We start from the raw sequence: 21,158 nt of genomic DNA on the forward strand, positions 1-21,158 counted from the left end.
AAAAAAGATTTACTTGGTAAACGGCATGCTGGCCTTTTCTATTTGATACATAATATCATGTAACATACAATATAATGTTTCAGTGATGACAAAATTGCATAGGTACCAGCATTAATCATATGACATACTATGCATGAGTTCCGAATCAATAAATTCTTCTTCAACCTTTGTTCTTTTGAAAATATGACTTATTCTAGACATTTTTTTAATTTGATAAAATTATTTTTTACCCAGATAACTTTTTTCTTATGCCATTCTGGCATAGTTTAGTCAATGACAGTTGACAATACTGCAAACATACTGTATACATATAATATGATTTAGGGAATATGAGCTCAAAGTACCTACTGTGGTTCTCTTATAGTTTTGATTTCAATAATGCTGAATGCAGAACTATTCTAATTCACATTTGAAATATTTTGAAACAGCCTACTTCAGTTATTTATTATTTATATAGACAAGTGTATGCACCAGTGGTGAAGACTCCATACTAGGCGATTAATTAAAGCCTACTTTCTTATGAAAAATATTTTTTTATTTTATATTGACATGTTAAATATAATCACATAATAATATATTCAATATGCCCAACGACATCAATCGTATAATTGTCATAATAATTTTACGATCTTCTCCCCAATTTCAATAAGCACCATTTATGGCATCCCTCGAGTTTAAAAAAATAAGCGACATCTTGTTTCGCTTCACATATTGTATGGATTATGTTCGCGTGAATCGTAAAGTTTTTTTCTCATAATTTCAAGCTGTCTGGGGCTGCCCATACAAATCTGTATGCTATTTAAGGAACGCCTACATACGTAAGTGCACATTTATTCAAAATAATTAATAAGATAATTTAAAAAAATAATTTCTATGGAATTCAATAGAAATATAAAACAATTTATCACGTGATTTTTATTTATCAGTTAGTTCATTCATAGACTAAGACAATTTATTTAGTCAGTTATATCAGTTGAAATCTGATATTGTACCTAAGTCTGTGTTTTCAATATAGAAATATTTTAAAATGTCTAGTTTTACAGGTTAAATTATAAATTGTTATGGAACGGATACACAACAACGGATTTTTTCAAAGATGACAATAGATTTTGAGCATATCTTGCGTTTATAAATGTTTTTTGGAAAATACATAATTCAAACTAATTGCTTAATTAAATTTTATACCATCAGTGAGCTTTTGAAATTTCATCGAGTTGGTGTACCTATTCATCAGTAGTAATGCCGGATTATCTTCTTATTTCCCGTAAATATATCTGACGAGTGAGCTTTCTCCCTAGCCTATCTCTTTCCAAAAGTCACCCTTCGCCACTGGTATGCACCATTTTTTTCATCAATAATCTACTAAAATTGATGCGTACATCTATCCATAAAGATAATAAATAATTTAATAAAATAAATTAAAAATTTCAAATGTTAGAATAGTTCTGCATTCAGATGACACAATGATTCAAATGATAAAAATTAATTGGATTATTAAATGTATGAAAGAGCAATATATGTATGACAATACTATTTTATGTTTCCACTAAATTCTTTATTAGAATCAAAAAAATTCTTAATAGATAAGAAGTATAACTCGGGCTTAAAAGTAGGAGGAGCTTGTTAGTTCACAGTTTAAACACGTGGACAACTCGTTGCTAACCGGAAGGCGCTTCAATCGAAGTGCGGTTATAAATGGGAGGAGCTTTTTAGTTCACAGTTTTAACACGTAGCCAAGAAGATCTTGTTGGAAAGTAAGTATCCTAATTTTGCAAAATTGTCTCTCCTATAAATACGTAAAACGGTACAAACCATACGTGGGGTGGCGGCGAACCTGCATTACTTTGTGATATGCAGACCATTTTCGAGTGACACGCGAACAAACTTTTTTTATACTTCATTTTTCCAAAATTACAACACATACAATTGAAAGAATGGAACGTATTACCCGATACGTTTAATTCAATGAAGAAATTGTGTAAATCTAGAAAAACTATGGTACCAAGGTTGGTTGGGAAAGTTATTGTAAGAACACAGGCATTTATTTTTATTTATCTGACACGCAATTATTTTTTTTGACAATTTTTAATATAATCTGACAATTATAAAAAAAAGTTCACCATCCCAGAATTATATACTCTTCTTGACTGTGAAAAATAGAAAATTTTAAAACATGTAATCATAACAAAATAAGTATTGGTATAATTATTAATATTAAATTATGTAGGTACATAGAGGTATGTATAACTGTTTCTTATTCAAAATGGCTTCAATAAAATTGATTTACAGCGTTTCTTCAGAAAATTAAATGATAAATATGAGTGATCATAATATCGTCACCGTTCAGGCAAGTCACCAACCCTCAAAAAGGCAGTTTTGAGTTGAGTATGTCACCCGAAGCGTAAAATTATGTTCTGTACTAGTTAGTAAAATGTTGCTTAAATCCGAATTATTTGTTTTTCACTGAATGACTTTCGATAAAATCTTAACAAGCATAAGTCATTATAAGTGGATAGACATTATTGACACTATAAAAAATAAATCCTTCGTTATAAATATAGAAGCAAAAGTTACTAAACTATGTATGGTGACTTACCAATTTGTCAGTTGAAAATTTCTAATACTCGTCTGAAACAGGCAAGAATAACTAAACAGGAATAGTTACTTTAACTTGTCATAATAAGATCGCTTTGGTCCAGATTATTAACAAGCAAAAGTCACCAAACCACATTTCAGCCATCTTGCCTCCTTCAAAACTTTCCAGTGGGTCTATTCTATGCTTATCGACCGCTAAAGTGATAAAGTGAAAAATATTATCAAACTTAGGGTAGGTTTGTATCAAAATATTAGCACTTATTGTAACAATTACACGAAGCCGGTTTTTATTGTTGCAATAAGTGCTATATTTTAACAGCACCTATCTTGCTGCTGTTAAAATATCGCACTTATTGCAACAATAAAAACCGGCTTCGTGTAATTGTTACAATAAGTGCTAATATTTTGATACAAACCTACCCTAAGTTTGATACTATTTATCAATTTAGTGTTCGATAAGTATAGAATAGACCCACAGATGTATTAATTGGCATCAAAAAGTTAAAGTAACCTAAATAACTTAAGAAGACATGAGAAAATTATGTAATGTAGATAATATGTTAAAAACAGTAAAATCTGATTTTTGCTTCATCCCGAAATTATGTTTTTTGGGTTGGTGACTTTTGCCTGAACGGTGACGATATATTGTGGGCCCGTTGCCAAAAGTTGGTAAGTCGATAATTTAGGTTTTTAGAGTTAACAACGGATTATATGTCTATATAAATAGATATGTATGCTAGAAAAAAAATATCATTCGATATATCGAGGGTATACTGACAGAAAGCATTAACTCATTAAAACAAGTTCTGAGATAATCGCAAAAAGGACTTTAATTTTTTTTCAAAGCGTTCTCCCACGTAGATTTTTTTATGATTTAAAAACATTTTTTCTACATTATAAAGACTAACCTTTATGGCAAACACAATATACGACATGTTACAAGTCCTGTATTTTGTATACGCAGAACGCATTAGGTCAGTATCATGCTTTCTATCAGAATAAAAAAATAACATATGATTTAATAATGTTTCTATTTTCTCACCATTATATACTATGCCTTTGTGCGTTTTACCAGGACGTAGAGCGTAAAATTGTTTACATTTTTGCATTTAAAACAGAAAAACAGCAAAAACTGAGTTAATGCGTTCTGTCAGTATAACGTCGATATAGAACATGCACATGCACATAAAGAAATTAGCATTATGCCTGATTTTAGAGGGCAAATCAACCTTCAAATCGCAATTACTCCATAACATGATTTCGAGACTCGGCAACTTTTAGCGGTAACCCCACCATGATAAATACAGTGATAATGATATATGATTGATGAAAGCACATATACATACACACCTTCAATAACAGTACTCCTCAGTAATCCGCCGCACAACTACTACAACTACTATAATCCGCTGTTATTTTTACTAGTTGAAAGCACAAAATCAAACTCTATAATCCGCCGGTATTCGTATGTCAAATTCAGTAGTCCGCCGCGTGCCAATATTATGAGCTGTCTGCCGTCTAGCCCAGTTCCGCTGACCATTAAATTTAACCTGAGTCAATAATACTATCGTTTTCTTTCAGTTAGTCCTTTACGTATATTATCTACGGTTAGTCCGCTGTGTATTCTAATAACTGACGCATGTGTTTCTGTTCGTTTCCTTCTGCCACGTTCTTTGTTTGAATAAGTTAACAAAATGGAGTCTTCTCAAAAGCGTAAACATGACACATTAACTTTAAAACAAAAATTGAAAATTTTATGAAAGATAGATAGCGGTGCTTCATTTACTGACATTGCTAAAATATACAATATTGGTCGCTCAACTGTTTATGATATAATAAAGAACAAAAGCAAGATTGAAGATTATGTGACAAGTGCTGACTCTGGAATTGGGCACCGGCAAACAATGAGGACGGGTGATTATCGACAATTAGAGGAAACGATTTATTAATGGTTCTTGCAAGAGCGACAGCGGCATACACAGATTTTCGGAAAATTTCGTAAAAACTATTTTTACGAAATACCTGTATTAATTTTTACCATATTATTTTGTATGTATGCACTATAATCCGCCGCTTTCACTAATTCGACACTTGTCTGGTTTTTGGGGTGGCTGATAACTGAGAGAGTACTGTATTGTCATTCTGTAATTCATAATATACATATGTTAATACAACACAATGTTGGTCTTGTAAATATTTTGTCATATGTTTTATTATATGTCATATAATTTAAAGCAATAAAAACATGACACTAACAAAGAAATAATAAATAATGACAAGTAAAGAAAGGAAAACAACTATTGAAACTATATACAATAAATAATATAAAATAAATATTTATATTGCCTCATGAGTCACATTAAAAAAGAGATCTTAAAAACATACACCAATCAAATTTTATATCAAAAACATTTTACATAATTCTTTGTGTTTGTGGCAATTTACAAGTTTAAGGTGATTCATCAGTGAAACGGCAAATAATTTTCAACCATAGGCGCGACGAAATTTTGCACTCGCTCCTATTCTGTAGAGTTGGAAACACGTCATTTTGCTTCGTGATGGCGACGGCCGTAATAATTCTTAGGTAAAGATGACTTAAAATGTTACCCATTTACTTTTAAAAGAAAACATGTCAATGAATATATTATTATTGTTACTGATAAAACAATAAACAGAACATTAAATGGACACATGTTGGATTTATAAGACAAATTATATTTGGTTTGACATGCCTCATTTGCACCCGCGACCCGCAATCCGAGTATCGCCTAGCGACGATCTTTTTAGACCGTGTCTCAACTGAGGTATGGCCTTAAGTCTTTAGTGAAAAGTGCTGTATGCGTATACATTCTCAGCATTATATTATTATTATCAAACCAAACAGACGCTCCAGATTCTTCAATTGTTCATAGATCACAAATTGTCAAAACAATAACTCGCTAAGCCCAAAAATAAACAATTTCATTTTAAATACTTCAATTTCTACTTATCTATATACATACATACATTTTATTTAGAAAGATTTTGTCAGTGCATACATGCATATCTTTACAATCCGTTAAAATCGAAACGCAGATTGCAAATGTTACCGTATAATTTTTATTATTTACTATGAATGACAAAAAAATTAAAAATGAGTGTCGAATACATTTTAAAGAATTAAAAATAATAAATTTGATTAAATAAACATAAAAAATATATTTATCTACATATGACTCATACCGTTGACTGTTTTCAGTTCGTTAATAAGTTTTATATCAAATCGACAATAATTTATAAAAAAAAGACTAGCGAAAAACAATAACTTTTTGAAATTACGACAGTTTCTTATATTAAATACAATTTAATAAGACAGAATAGGCGTTCATCACCTTAAAATTTGTAGAGAAAACAATATTATTATAATGTTATAATCAAAACCCTTCCATTTTAATTAAGAGCGACGATAGAAACGACATGGGCACATAGAATTGGGACAAGCGTTTAAATTCATACGCACGTTGTGTCGGGCACACCCAAAATTCCAGCAAAATATACATATCCGCAACATAAAACTAAACATTCAAGTAGTGGTTGTAAAATTAATGAAGCATAAAATTTCGAGACAAACAAAATGAAACGTAACAAGTAAAAAAAAAAATTAAATAGAAACATGCAGTCGTAAGAAAAAAATAAAAAATATAAAGTGTGAAACTGAAATATACACCTCAATTTTTCTTGCGTAAATAAAATATCATATGGCTTTCCTTGCAAAGTATGAATGATTTTGACTGAATATCAATTAATAGCAATATTATTTTTTTATATTTTAACGCTTTACCTACCGCTTTTGCCAATGTCCCGCCGCAGCCAAACACAAAGCACCGCCAAAGATGCCAATGTGGCGTGTTTAGACACAACCTTTCCAAACAAAATAATTTCAATATGCGATTTTGAATTGGTACAAATTGTTGAACAAACACTGGATATATGAATTCACGGTTGTCATTGGGCGCATTGTTTATAATGCATAATATATTATTATTTCTTTCGACCATGTCCGATCCTAATAGGATCATATGGGCCTCCACAGAGTAGAGGTTTGTATTAACAAATTTTGTTTTTTAAGAGAAATGGATGTCAGCCACTTGCTCAACCTATTAGGTCCATACCCTGACAGACACAAATTGAAAAACAATATGTGTACTTGCCAGACCCAGGATTCGAACCTGGGACCCACGCCTTTATAGGCCGACGTTTAAGCCGCGCGGCCATCGTGGGTGTAAAAGTTATGCAAGATATAATGATTTTTAGCAGAGTCATAAATGACATTCTGAAGAGGGTCTTAAATCATACTAAAACTGCCATTTCTTCCATAGAATGAATAGGCAGGCAGGCAGGCAGGCTTCCTTTTTGAAATATTTGATGATTTTGTTTTTAGTATTCCAGTAGTAACTGTACATATTTGGTAGATTAGTGAAATAGATTTTTTAAATTTGATAGAAATATATCGGATATTTTGCAATGGAAACTTGCTGACTTTTACCGAGCATTGTCGGTATTTGGGGTATTTACTTTCTGTGATATTCGCGGTAGGTAAAGTATTAATATTGCAATGGACATCAATATTTGTACACAACAGAACAAAATAATCGCAGGGTACAGTTATGCCCCTGAGAAATAATAACATGTAAGACTTTAGTAAGAAAGCGTGCACTAAATCTTGCCATCGGCAATAATTCAGGACGCTCCGTCAGGTTGACATGATAATATTCAGCATTTGGATATCACAACAATTAATTCTTCCATAACACACATGCAGGGAAAAGTGGACTATTATAGAAATAGTTATAAATTTAATTTACCATTGTCACACCTAAGTCGGCTCAGAATAAAGGTTTTCATAACAGATTTTTTACAAGGATTAGTCAGCCGTTCACTCAACCCGTCGGGTTCTTCTTTGCTCTCTATCAAACACATGAATTTTACCAGATTCGAGGTTTGAACTGATAGTTCTAGATGTGGCCACTGCCACTGCTCTACCGTCGGCAAAAAAAACAGATATACAGCTTACGAAATGTATTATACACATTCACGAAAACATTGCATACAAAACAGTTCAGTCGTACAATCTTTCAATTTAATGTTTTGAGCAGTCGTAACTCTCGCGGGAGATAGATTCATCGGGCATAACGACACGTATATAGAGGCGGTCCACTTCATAATGGTCCCGGAATAAAACTCTCTACGAGGAGCACGACCATCATGTGAAATTTTTCCTTTCCTCCAAGGAGAGCCTCTTTCTGTTCTGCACGGCTACCGCATGATTGCTGCCGGCTGACTTTCTGCGGAGGGGGAGGGGCAACTGCGGCACGCTGGATGCGTTCTTGGCGAGGGCGGCGCCCATCGGAGAAGCCTGGACGCTCTTTCTCCTCTGCGGCGCGTCCATGGTGCCATTCGTCGTGACCTGTGGACCGTCTGCCTTTTTCTTAGAGTCCGCGTTGCCGTAACCGGAAGATGCCATCCTGTTCATGCCTTGGAGGTTTGAAGTCTTCCTCCTGACAACCGGAGAGGCTTCACCGTGGAATCCCGTAAACGTCGACGGTTTCACAACTTTCGGTTCGGCAGCAGTCGGCTGCTGATGCATGCCGACCGCTTTCCAGTGCTCTCTCTGCAGCAAAATATTTTCCCGTAATTTCTGTTTACCGACAGGACTCTCCTGAAGGATCTCGTTCAACATCTGGACGGTCTGATACAGTCCCACAGGAGTGATGAGGCCGAAGTCATGGAGAGAAGACATGTGCAGGATGAAATTTCTGTACAAGTTCTTCTCGAGGAGTTCCCGTCCTCGGGTCTGCAGGAACATCTGGCAGGCGATCTGCGTCTGACAGTCTCCCACGAAGTTGTACTTCATGACGTGCAGATTCCACATCTTCATGAGTTCCTTTTCTCCCTCGTTAACGTCCGTGAACTCATCGATCATCATCATGGTCTTCTGCTGCAGCCACAGTGGGTCCGTCTCCTCCTCTGAGTCACCTTCCAGTTCTTTGGGCAGCACCGGCAGACAGGTCACCGTATGATGGTATAGTCTGGGGAAACAGATTACCTCATAGCATGAAACTGAATAATAATTTACTACAATTAACCATTTAGCGAGGGTTAAAGAATTGATTGTGTAATACTACAAGAAATAATTGACATGGGTGTAAGTGCAGTGATGATAATCATAATATGCTGGACATGCCGCTTGATAAGCGGATAGCTGTTGGTTAAATGCAGTCGTATAGTGGTACCTAAAGAACTAACCTTATTAAGGTGATACATCAGTGAAACGGCAAATAATTTTCAACTATAGGCGCGATGAAATTTTGGACTCGCTCGCATTCTGTGAGAGAACGTCGAGCTGGAAACACGTCACTTTGTTTCGTGATAGCGACGCGCCAATTAATTCTTAAATCGTGTAAAGATAACTAAAAACGTTACCCATTTACTTTAAAAAGAAAACATGTCAATGAATATATTATTATTGTTACTAATAGAACGATAAACAGAACATAAAATGGACGTATGTTGGATGTATATGACAAATTATATTTCGTTTGCCATGCGTCAATTGCACCCGCGACCCGCAATCCGCGCATCGCCTAGCCACGATCTTTTTAGACCGAGCCTCAACTGATGTACAGCCTTAAACTAAGGAAAACCATAGGGCTACCATAAAATCCACTGGATCAACAAGCTAGTCAAGGTCGGCAGAAGTACGTAGCAGTGAAGAACTAGGCACCGAGACAAAAAGAAATAATTATGAGGTAGCCTTCATCCGGAGGTGGATCGAGCCAAGCTGACAATGAAAAAATCTGTGAAAATTTTGAATTATAGCACTACAGTAAAACCTCGTTAATACAAATTCCACGGGACCGAAAATCGAAAAAAAATAAATAAAATGGGGTAAATATAAAAATTTTGAAAAAAAAATTTTTTTGATTATAATTAATTTTGTTTACGATCATAGATGTGCCTACCAAATTTCCGATTCCGATAAAGGTATGGTATTATATGAAAATAATGTTCAAGGGACTTTTTTTTTTTGCGAAAATTTCGAATTATGGCGAATTTTGAATTCTATTTAAATCAATCTATCAGTGTTCTTATTCTTCTTCTTATTGTGCCATCCCCTAGCGGAGGTCGGCCACCATCAAGGCGATCTTATCTTTGTCGTCTGCTACTGGAACAGTTCGGTGGAGCTGCAGTCGTACCAATCACGGAGGTTCTTAAGCCACGAAATGCGGTGCCGTCTCATTTTGAGAAAGGCGCTCCTTGCGATCTCAAATCTAGTTTTTATTTCCTGAGACTGGCCCATTTCTCATTGACCCATGTACCTAAATATTTATAATGGGTGACACATTCGATTGGTTCGCTGTTAATGACAAAATTTGTGTTGGTGTCTGGTGTCGCTGTTTTTGATACTAGTAATAGTTTTGTTTTCTTGAGGTCCATTTTTAAACCATAAGAATTACTGATGAACTAGTGTTCTTATTAACGAGATGACATTGTGCAAATAGTTTGCAAAGTGAAACATTTTACCATGAAAGGTTGATTATTGCAAGCAAACGAAACTTGAGGAATATTTCTAAATTGGCAGCATCATACCTATCGTGTCCAGTCATGTAGGGCCTTCTACCATCAGCCATTTCATTGTCATCGCTCTCGAAGAATTCAGCAAGATTATTGACGGGGGCGTTGGATTTGGCGGCGTGCATCCGTCTTCCAGGAGGTCGGCAGACTAGGATGTGCGTGAGCGGTGACCTCCGGGAGGGACCCACCCCGCCGCCGTTGTAAGTGGCATGCGGAGGGCCCGAATATGACCCATCGAAGAGGTCATTGATCGCGACATCTATTCTGGCGCCTTTCGGAATCGGCTGAAACAGGTATAAAAATTCAATATCCACGTATTGTTTCAACGTTCACATAGTACCTGTTTGAGCCAATGAATGTCCTGTCCACTTTTCCATCAACGTGGATGAGTGCAATTCAGATGTTCATACAGTGTAACATAGAACATTCAAGAAGCGACATCGTATTACTAAGTGTTAAACGAACTAAGATGAGGTAAATGCAAGTTTGTGTAACATGTTCAAGTTCAGCATACAATCACTATCTAAAGGAGCCACCGCTCATCTTCGAGGTCAGTGCCGGCTCATCGTCTATCCTCACTACACGCTCACTCCACCCACTTTGACTGTGGTCGCAATTACATCCCCGTTACATATAGTCCGGTCAGTGGTGACTTTTGGAAAGAGGTAGGCTGTGGAAATCAGAGAAAAAGAGCACACTTGTCATTTATAAAGAAATAAGAATATTGTCAAACATTAACTTTAAAAATCTTACTTCTAAGATGCGGTCTGTGATAATTTACATTTCACCTGTAAAACTAGACATTTAAAACACTGACGAATGACTTACGTACAATATCAGATAATTTATCCACATTCAGAAAACACAATAATATTATGGTGAATTTAGATCACAAATCTTACAAATCAAAATAGCGTTTATCAATATTTCGACATGACAAATAACTGATCAAAGGTTTACCACGGCGGTTTCGTCTAACTTGCCAATCATTTATCGCAGTGCTCCGCAACCTTTTATCACCTACGGCACACCAAAGGTCTTCCCAGAATTTCACGGCACACCACATATAAAACAATTTATAGACCAAAACATGGACCCTACATCCTGAAAACGGGACCCCAGGCTAGGATCTTTGGCGGGTCCCCCTACCTATCGCTAAGGTTAAAGACAGTGTGATACATACTCTAAAATAGAGCTTTTCAAATGGTGTTCCAGGTAAAATAATTAATGTTTGATTGTATGTTTAGCGATTTTTTATATTCATTAATACATCCACTTGAATTATGGTTAGTTGTCGGGTTAAGAATAATTATTTGTCGAATATTGACACAATAATAATAAATTGTATCCTACAATCGTATGTTTTCAAATATTAATACCAGAGTAGTAAAATAGCGCCGACTTTTTTTACTATTAGAGCAAATTTGTAATTTGTGTTTATCTCATTGATCGGGTTGACCTGCCACGCCGCCCCCCCTGAGCTTGAGCCCCTAAAGCGTCAATTACATTGAGCTTCTTTACGAGCTGTTTGTTGGTGAATTTACAATCTGCCTGTAAAGTCACCCAGTGTAATCATCGAACAAGCTAACAAGCAGGTTGTAAACACTCTACCGAGAAAAGTTGAAAGCCGGTCAACTTTACACGCTACACGCCGGCGTGCGGGCCTACTGCGTCTGCGCAGTAGCAACCTCCCGGTAAAAAAACGAACCACGTTCTGTCAAAATAGTCGCTGGCTTGTGGCTTCTCAGCGAATGGAAAGTTTTGTGTGTAATCATCAAATCGCAGTAGCTGAATCGCCCGCTTTTAAATTCGCCAACAAACAGCTCGTAAAGAAGCTTAATGTAATTGACGCTTAAGCTAGAACCCTGTCAGCCCTTCCTCTGTGGAGGCCATGCATCAAAATTACACTGATTTATGTTTTTTTATTTGATAAATTTAATATAAATAACATACGATGAAGAACTAAATGTACATATTTCCATATGTTGGTATTATCAATATAATAACTAATTAAACTGAAGTTGTTTCAATGAACGTAAAAGTTTTATGTATTTTGACTTGATATTTGAAAGAGCAACCGAAGTTCTTGGTCAAGACCCTTCAAGAAAGAGTGCTTATTATTTTTAATTATAACTTGAGTTGAAAAACTTTGCCCACCTAGATATGACGTAGAAAATGGGAGCTAAACTGCGATAGCCTTGGCGTAAATCCGAAGATATTCTTTATTAACGGAAATCCAGAAAATAGCCAATGGAACATTGGCGAAGTTCAGTTTTAGCATCCCGTCGTTTCTCAATTCAATAAATTCCTCTCGAATTTATAGAGAAAGCGCTTCTATAGAATTTTCGGCATTGGTTGCAAAAGGGTTTCAAATCCTGTCGTATTGATTGTATGAAAGTAATGGTGTAATTTCTTTTGCATGTTTTTGAGACGAATCCAAAATTAATTGCTTGTTTTCAATAGTGGTCTGGTAGGTCCTTTGGTACATTTGTAGAGATCCTTGTCCTAACTCCTTATCAGAGCACGTCAATATATTTTCATTCTGACCTTGTATTGTTTATCAAGTTCATGCAGGTGCTCAAATATATTCCAGCCATGTATGTAAATTTGGCTACTAAGAGAGTATTGTATAATATACAAACTTATTTGTTTTTTTTTTTTTTTGAAGTAATGCACCGCGGTACACCTAGCATCGTTTTGCGGCACACCAGTTGCGGAGGAGTAATTTATCGCATCGAAGAGATTCATCAAAGTTTATTATAACTAAGAAAAATTCATGTAAAATTATATTATACTCACGGAGTAGGTGAAGGAGAATCTGGAATGGCAGAATTTGAGATGCTTGAGCAGGGAGTAGAGAGTACCACAATCGATGGAACACCAAGGACAGTGAAGGTCTTCGCAGGCCTCCGTCTGCTGGCGCGAATTGTTGCTGTACAGGAACTGGTAAGTTATCTGCGGGGTTTCACCGCACGCCTCTTTGTTCTCACTAGTTATCGTACTAGAGTGGCCGTTAGCTGTCAATTTAAATTTACATCATTATTGTAGAGAGTGTTTAGCGACCCCTGTGGACTGAAAAGATGTTTTACTTGTATTTTTTTAGCATTTTTTCTCCGTCCGATGTTCTTCCGAATTATGTATCTGATAGGGATTGTGGGAAGCTTCACTTATGCTCTAATTAATTATACAAGCAGACCTTAAATAACCATTACATAATATTATGTTGTGTTGCCAGTGTTAAAAATTATAAGTAAACCAAAAAAATACTATTAGTCAATACGAAACAGTCTTGTCATATTTTCCTAATATAAATATCACTGCAAAGTTAGTGTTTGTATTTACTAGCATATTTTTATTGTCTGTTAAAAATCCTTTTAAACGTCAGTTCTGTTGTCCATTCAGTTGAGGTTTCCGTTTTGGTCCATTCAGTTTTGAAACGGCGGTGTATTTAGACGATCAGTTGTCTGTTGAGTCGAGGTTTCAGTTGCCAGATCAGTTCGGAATCGGCGGTGTATAGTTACGTATTTTCTAACCACTAAAAATGAATATTATTTTTATAATTACTTTCTAAACATATTGGTTGGTGTAATGCAGTACCTATATTTAAATAAATTACAATATTTCAATCAAAATTAGAAAAGTACAGTAAAATCTCGTTAATACAAATTCCACGGCAATTGGTACTATGGCAACATAGTAATTTAAATGTCAATTTAACTGGCAACTCTAAAGACGGATACGAAAACTGATAGAAAATCCATCCTGTCTCGTCTCCGTTTTGGTTTCCGTCGGCCGCTTCAGTTTTGCACTTACATGTCAGTTTATCCGACAGCTCGACGGAAACGGAGACTGATTGGATAGCAAAACTGATCGTTTAAAAGCACCTTAAAATAATGAATAGTCAGGTGACTGTCATTATAAAAGCAAACGTTAAACTGACAAGCAGTGCACTAGACAAGGAACCATACGCCTACAAGCCAATTTGTCACAATCGTCGACTTGGAAGTAGAAAAAAATTATATCAAACACGGGCCCAATGAAAAAATTCAAATGACATCTCGATTGGGTCAAATGTTCGACATGAGAAGTGAAGTCTGCTCATATAATATGGGTACTAAGAAGAAAAATTACTAAAAGAAGTTATCTTCGTAGAAAAGTCATAACTCACTCTTTCCGTCCATGGAGGTTTTTTTGTTGATGATGTTATTGAGTGTGGCGCAGTTGGAAGCCGGTCTATTATTCTCTTTGTTGGCAGTGGTGTGTGGGGGGTGTGGGTGGGCAGAGCGCAGCTGGTAGGGTTTGGGGCGGCTCACCACGTCGCTGGAAGCCTCCTGACTCCAGCTGAGCTTAAGCTTCAGCTTGGGCCGCTTGTTGAACACGTCAAAAGGGTTGCCGTCCGACGCCACATCCATGTCCTGCGACAACGCGTTAACCAACAATAAGGAATATCTTAAATGCTCCCTCATTTCTTATTTAGAATGGGTATACTGAAAAAGAATCTTGTCCTATGATCCGTGGTAATATACAAGAACTCTGCAGTTAGATCACGGGGGTAAATTTGAGTCACAATCGCAGTGCTAGTTATTGCTTATAATAAAATTGCTTTTTCCTCCACCACCCATTATGCGTAAATATACTGTGGTAAACAAATTTATGCTGTGAATGTCCCAAGACCTCGGTTACCGTGCACTAGCGGGCGTGATTCCTATTCTGATTTAATCTATTATGGTCAAACCTGGAGAAGAAATCTTCTCGCTCGCCGCAAGACGCCATAAATTTTTTGAAAGGTGATTTGAATTTTACCTCTTAGAAACCAAATCGTAATTGCTGACTGGTCCAACTGGGTTACATGGAAATTGTACGTAAAACATTTCACCGTGACACAGTTCGCCGTGAGCTTTCTTATCGGAAAGAGATGACCGTATACTATACGGTCTCCAATTTTATTAGATTTAATATGAACATTAATTCAATTTTCATAGCTGATTTTGGCAAAAATCATGAATTCAAGAATGAAAACCTAACCTAACCCAACAAATAATCCAGTATATTGGCTATTTTCAAAATTTGTTTGCTGCTGGCTTCCTATAAAGTGTAAACCGACAAGAACCGTGTTCTATTTACACATGAATTATATGTCAGTACTATACGACCAAAAGAGGTTGGACGGTCTTTAATATACAGCCATATATTTCCGATACAACATTTCACGGTGAAGTGTGATAAGGCGAACTGCATACGTACTAGTTTCCGGACACGGGTCCAACTGACTTGAGAAGCTCTTCCCCATCAACCGAATTGTTTGACCGGGCATATGTAGCCCAACAGGACCAGATAATGCGGAAAATGAAAATTGAAATGGGCTGCCCAGTATACGTACAGTAGTTTTGTAGAAACCGGGATTAAAAGTGAACTCTTTTTTCTCATTCTTGACAATAGATGAAGATTTACACGATACTTCAGTCAATTCTTATAAAATCATTATATTATATTATTTCACCTCAGGCAACATTTCCCAGTGAGTAGATTTGGAAGTCTTATGTGGAGACCTCACTACAGCCAGGATGTCACGCAATTCCAAGTCATACTCTCCGGCCTTCAGCAGACACTGATTGTGTTTGTCATAAACTATCAGCTCACTACCCAGCTCCCGAAGTGTGTCATTTGTTTTTGAACGTTTATGAGCAGGTTCTGTAACAATAATTTACTGTTTATTGAAGTGATAGTCTTTTATTATTATATTCAACCATGTCCGATCCTAATAAGATCATATGGGCCTTCACAGAGATGAGGTTTGAATTAACAGATTTTTGTTTTTACGAGAAATGGATGTCAGCCACTTGCTCAACCTATTAGGTCCATACTCTGATTCATACACAAATTGAAAAACAATATGTGTACTTGGCAGACCCAGGATTCGAATCTGGGACCCACAACGCTATAGGCCGACGCTTAAGCCGAGCGGCCATCGTGGGGTATCTTTTATATAGTCTTTTATGTACAGCAAATTAATATATATATAATAATAATAAATTATGGCCAGTGGAATGAAACAGGCTAACAACTAACGGAACAGTGTCACAGCTGACTCGAAAAGTGAAAAAAATTCCTCTGATTCAAGTCGGCCAGCCAACTATGCAAAAATTCAGTGCAAATGCACATTACGAAAATTTCAACATAAACAAAATCACCGGTCGGTAACCTATGTTTCGTTATTTTATAAAAATCATTTATTCATTTCACCACCTACTTTAACCCTCCCTGAACGAATCTAATAAATTCCTTTCGTTCCGGTGATGTCACCTTGGGTTACCGTAAGAGATTGACAATATTACAACAGGTAGAGGAAATGCCTATTTCGGCAACATAAATAAGTCTAATAAGGTTTGATCATAATTATTTACAATTTAAAATTATCAGAAAGGCATCCAAACTTAATTAAAATCCATTTTTACAACCTACAAATCACAATACATACTATCTTTATTGCACCCCTTACTTTCATATCTCTTTCTCACAATTGAGTATGTCTCTCTTTGTACACACACTTTTATCATACATTTTTCATAAACTTTTAGATCAGTCTTTTGTTCGTAATGGAATACGACAATATGCAATGTGCATAGGTAAATGAAATCTGACAGATATCTATCAATTATATTATGTGTTTATTGGATAATGTAATATTAATGATTCTCCGAATAGCCGAAATACGAGGATGACAAAGTGCATATTAACTGAAATATTTGCAGTTAAATGGGCTGGGTAACCTAGGGTAACATTACAGTAACGGGAGTGTTAAAGAAAATCAATTAAAAAAAAAAGTCTTTTGCTTTGTAACTGTGAAATGTTAAAGTGTTTCTTTATAATAACTCGGAACAACAATACGATGAATATCGAGAAAAGATGTTTGCGGTAAATGAAAACTTTAAAAGAAAAAAATGAAACACTGAAGATTATAATAATTTACGGAGTATCATTTTTACACTGCTATTACCATCGCTGTCTCCATTCCGTATTTCATTATTATTTCTGGTGCTAAGGTTCTGCAGATTCTGTATGGCCACTCGGAGTACGAGCTCGTAGGTGATGAGGTCGGGGCCCTGCGAAGGACGGAAGGCGTCGCTAGATATACTCACGGCTGAAGCCATCGCAGGAGGGTCTTGGACTGACGGATTTAAAGGCACTGAACAGCTTCCCACCTGGAAGAAATCAGCAAATCAATTTTAAATTAGGAATCACAGGTTGGGTACAAGATTCAGGATGAGATTTTGTACATATCCGGGGTACAGAGATCTTGTCACAATGCCTCCCCATTGAAAGGAGGCTGAGAAACAATCAATGGACAATGTTCAGAATGCTTCTCCACAGATGTTAATTTCAAAAAGTTTGCCAGACCTCTTGATTTACAATCATGAGGTCATTTTTCTGAGCTCAACTTAACTCAACTGAGAACAAAAATTTGGCAAACAAGTAACAACTTTAAATTGAAAGAAAAGAATAATAAAATATTCGTTAATCAAAAAATAGATACTATGTAATTATCTGCGACAAGTTTTGCGAGCCAGTAAGAGCCTGCTGGCAGGCGTGCCAGTTAGTTTAAGAGTTAGTAAGTCCTGCGAAGCCACCCACGATGGCCACGCGGCCTAAGCGTCGTGGGTCCCAGGCTCAAATGTCTGACAAGTACACATATTATTTTTCAATTTGTGTGTGAGTCAGAGTATGGACCTAATAGGTTGAGCAAGCGGCTGACATCCATTTCTCGTAAAAACAAAATCTGTTAATACAAACCTTCACTCTGTGGAGGCACATATCATCTTATTAGGATCGGACATGGTCAGATATAAGTCCTGCGAAGCCATTCTCATGAGATATGGTATTCAGAGAGAAAAATTTACTTCTTACCTACTGGCCAGACCTAGTAGGCAATTAAAAGTGTGCGGAACACGAGAGGGCATATCAATTGTTGAGGCCATCAAAATACACTGAAACTCAGTTAACATCAATGAGGCTACATTTAAAAACGTCATGACTTCCGGCTATTTCAGTAACAACATCCGATCTGGCATATCTAATCACAACTGGCACAGTTAACTATCTATCCCTTTTTACACTGAGAAAATGTTCGCTGTCGATTAAACTGAATCTGTTTCGACACAATTAAAGCGGCATTCACATTCCTCACATCACACCTAGCAGTACACTTTACAATATTATGTCTTGAGAATGACATCTACAACGATCCCGAATCATCAAGAAAAGGAGGAAGAATGCACGGTGATAATTGAATAGTAACTCACGGAGACTTCCACGATAGCCGAAGAGCTGTCTTTGCGCTTCTTGTGGGACATTTTGACCAGCAGAGTCTCAACTTTGATCTGGTAGGCGGCGTGCTTGTCATCCAAGCTGGAGTCGTAGAACCCCAGGAAAGTGAGCGTCATGAAGTTGTCCATACAGTGCGACTGCGACTCGCTCCGCTTCTTCTGGCACACCTTCTCCAGGATGCTGTCCACTTTGAAGCCCTCGCGCGACTTGTGCGTGCGAGACATGCGCTGCTTCATATATGACAGCGTTCTGTTTAGGAACATGGGCTGGAAAAATGCATAACAATATTATGGGTTAATATAGTTATATTTTTAGGTTTCATGTTGTAAGGGACGAGAATCACTTTAGGGGTGACAGGTATAGAGATGAAATGAGACTGGTCGGAGGTTGCTCAGATGAATGGAAGAGTGAGAGTTTATTGCTGCGTAACGGTATACTGTTGGTATAAGAGTAAATGATACAGGAGTTAGGCTAGCGGTCTGAGGCTCGGTGAGAGAATGTTTCCGGGCTAGGCGCGTCGATAGAGTGCGCTGGTCCCAGGCTCGGTGGAAGTGAGTACTGGACGGACTGACACTTGAGATAACTCATCAACTATGACTCGCTATTTATATACATGAATATTTGGTAAATTGCAAGTCATTTTTGATGTAGTTTCCAATAGGGAAACCTGCTGACTGCCGCATCGTTGCAACTTTGAGGCGTTTCGATGACAAAGCCCGAAGTAGTCGACCCTACCGAAGTATCGTCACCGTAGATGTCAAGGGAGCCAGTCCACAAAATCATAATGCTGAGAAACAGGCAATCAAAGATTTTGTGTGACAAAAAAAAGTAACATTTTTTTATTGAACTTTTTTGTTTTTAAAGATATAATGGTGAAACTTTCAACATAGAATATACTTTGTGGTATTATCTTTTTATTATTTTGTACATATAACTAAAACAAATAGTATCTTAGAAGTTATGTGTGTTATATCTCTTTACTGAATATTGAAATGTACAAAAAATGTAGTCAAAAGAGTTTTGTGGCTTAAATCCATTGACCACTGCATCTTTGATGATTTTTAAATGCTTTTGTGTACTTTACTCATTTTCGCCAAATTTATGGCTTGGCTCCTTTGACATCTACGGCGACGGTATATCACACCTGTAGAATATGCTGATCAGGATGAAGGAAAGACGCAAAATATCCATGCGATCCAACTAAAAAGCTGACATGGATTGAGAAGTGATCCTCCACAATTGTATTCTCCAAATACAATTCTTCAATATAATAAACTCCCACGTCTGTTTGATCAATCCGACCTCTCCGCATGCTAAGAGAAGTTATGTTAGGTTAGGTTAGATCAGCCCAAGTACAGAATATAGAAGACGCTCAACAGATTCAGAGCCATGATAGAGCGGATTTGAGATAATAGGGGGAAATGGGGAATCTTTGATGACAGTGAGTACAGCTAAATGTGAAACGAAAAGGAACACCTCCAAGATGAAGAAAATGGTGTTGCCTTCGCTAATTTCTAGAGCGATATCAGACCGACACAATAAAGATTTGATTAACAATTTACTGACTACAATATTTTTTCTATGTTTATATCTCAAAATGAGCAATGTCTTAAGTCCTTTTAGTACAATTATGCCTCACCCATGATAATCATGATGAGTGGGCAGAGTTGTCTTTCAGATGATGTTGATTGTTAATGTATTCCGGCCATTGATTGATTGATGATCGAAATATAATAAGGTTCTTGAACTAAGGCATCCTATTGCCATTTTTAATATTTTTCAGGTGTATGTTGATGGATACTTCGCAGACAACTGCTTTAGCATGCAATTTCAATTGATTATTTTTAAATAAATAAATCCTACAAACTTACCTTGAGCATATTCCGTGTTCTTAAATATCTATATATCTGTGTAGGCTCTGAAAGAATAAAACGTGAAATAGGTCATTAAACATAATTTGTCCAAATAATCCATTGTTTACAGCACAGCTCTTTGTTAGTATAAGAGACGTATTTTGTATGATTATGATATTTTTTAATTTAGTATGGGTGGCCGTGGAGATAAGCAAGTACTACCTACCTAATCTATGATTCAATTTTCAAGGCATCTTTGCTGTTTAATATAAATGCATGACTTAAATTATAGACGGGGAACTATATACTATATGCGATAATCTGTGTGAATATCATCAGTGATTAAACAGTGGTCAAAAAGGGCATCTAAAAGTTTAATGATTACATTGCAGACGAGCATGCCAAGGTGTATGTTTATTAAACTTACTTTCGAATGCCTGGAGAAACAGCTCATGGTCCGCCTGGATATGATCAATCCGGGTAGACTTGGTCATATCCGTTTCTTTTTCTCTCTTTTTAGGAGGCATTTTGATAAAATTACTTACGAAAAACTAAACTGACAAATTAACTTGACAACGGCAAGCTGAAGCAGATGAAGCCGCGAATTTACAACATAGACAATGCACTGGATGACTACTAAAAACTTTTTCATATTGGCTATACTTAAACAAGTATCAAAAACTTGCATTAGCCGCTAATATTAATTAGCCAATATCATAAATTAATATTAAACCCTATTTTTAGCAGATATACATGCTTACGAAATAATAC

At 36.4% G+C, this 21,158-nt stretch overlaps 1 protein-coding gene across 1 annotated transcript; it reads right to left on the bottom strand.

Annotated features, from left to right (window-relative positions):
- Positions 1 to 6,405: 6,405 nt before the first annotated feature.
- Su(z)12 (Polycomb protein Su(z)12) lies at positions 6,406 to 20,989 on the bottom strand. The gene is made up of 9 exons (XM_085959613.1): positions 20,815 to 20,989; positions 20,406 to 20,452; positions 18,510 to 18,800; positions 17,207 to 17,411; positions 15,710 to 15,900; positions 14,378 to 14,624; positions 13,009 to 13,226; positions 10,225 to 10,493; positions 6,406 to 8,663 (listed from the first exon to the last, which is right to left on the bottom strand). The coding sequence occupies exons 1-9, from the start codon at positions 20,912 to 20,914 to the stop codon at positions 7,838 to 7,840; spliced, it is 2,394 nt and encodes a 797-aa protein (XP_085815739.1). The 5' UTR covers positions 20,915 to 20,989; the 3' UTR covers positions 6,406 to 7,837.
- Between the last annotated feature and the right edge of the window lie 169 nt (positions 20,990 to 21,158).

The sequence above is a fragment of the Rhyacophila brunnea genome, unplaced genomic scaffold (assembly GCF_057557595.1).
Source record: "Rhyacophila brunnea isolate RB1 unplaced genomic scaffold, BYU_Rbru_1.0 scaffold_9, whole genome shotgun sequence".
NCBI lineage: Eukaryota > Metazoa > Arthropoda > Insecta > Trichoptera > Rhyacophilidae > Rhyacophila > Rhyacophila brunnea.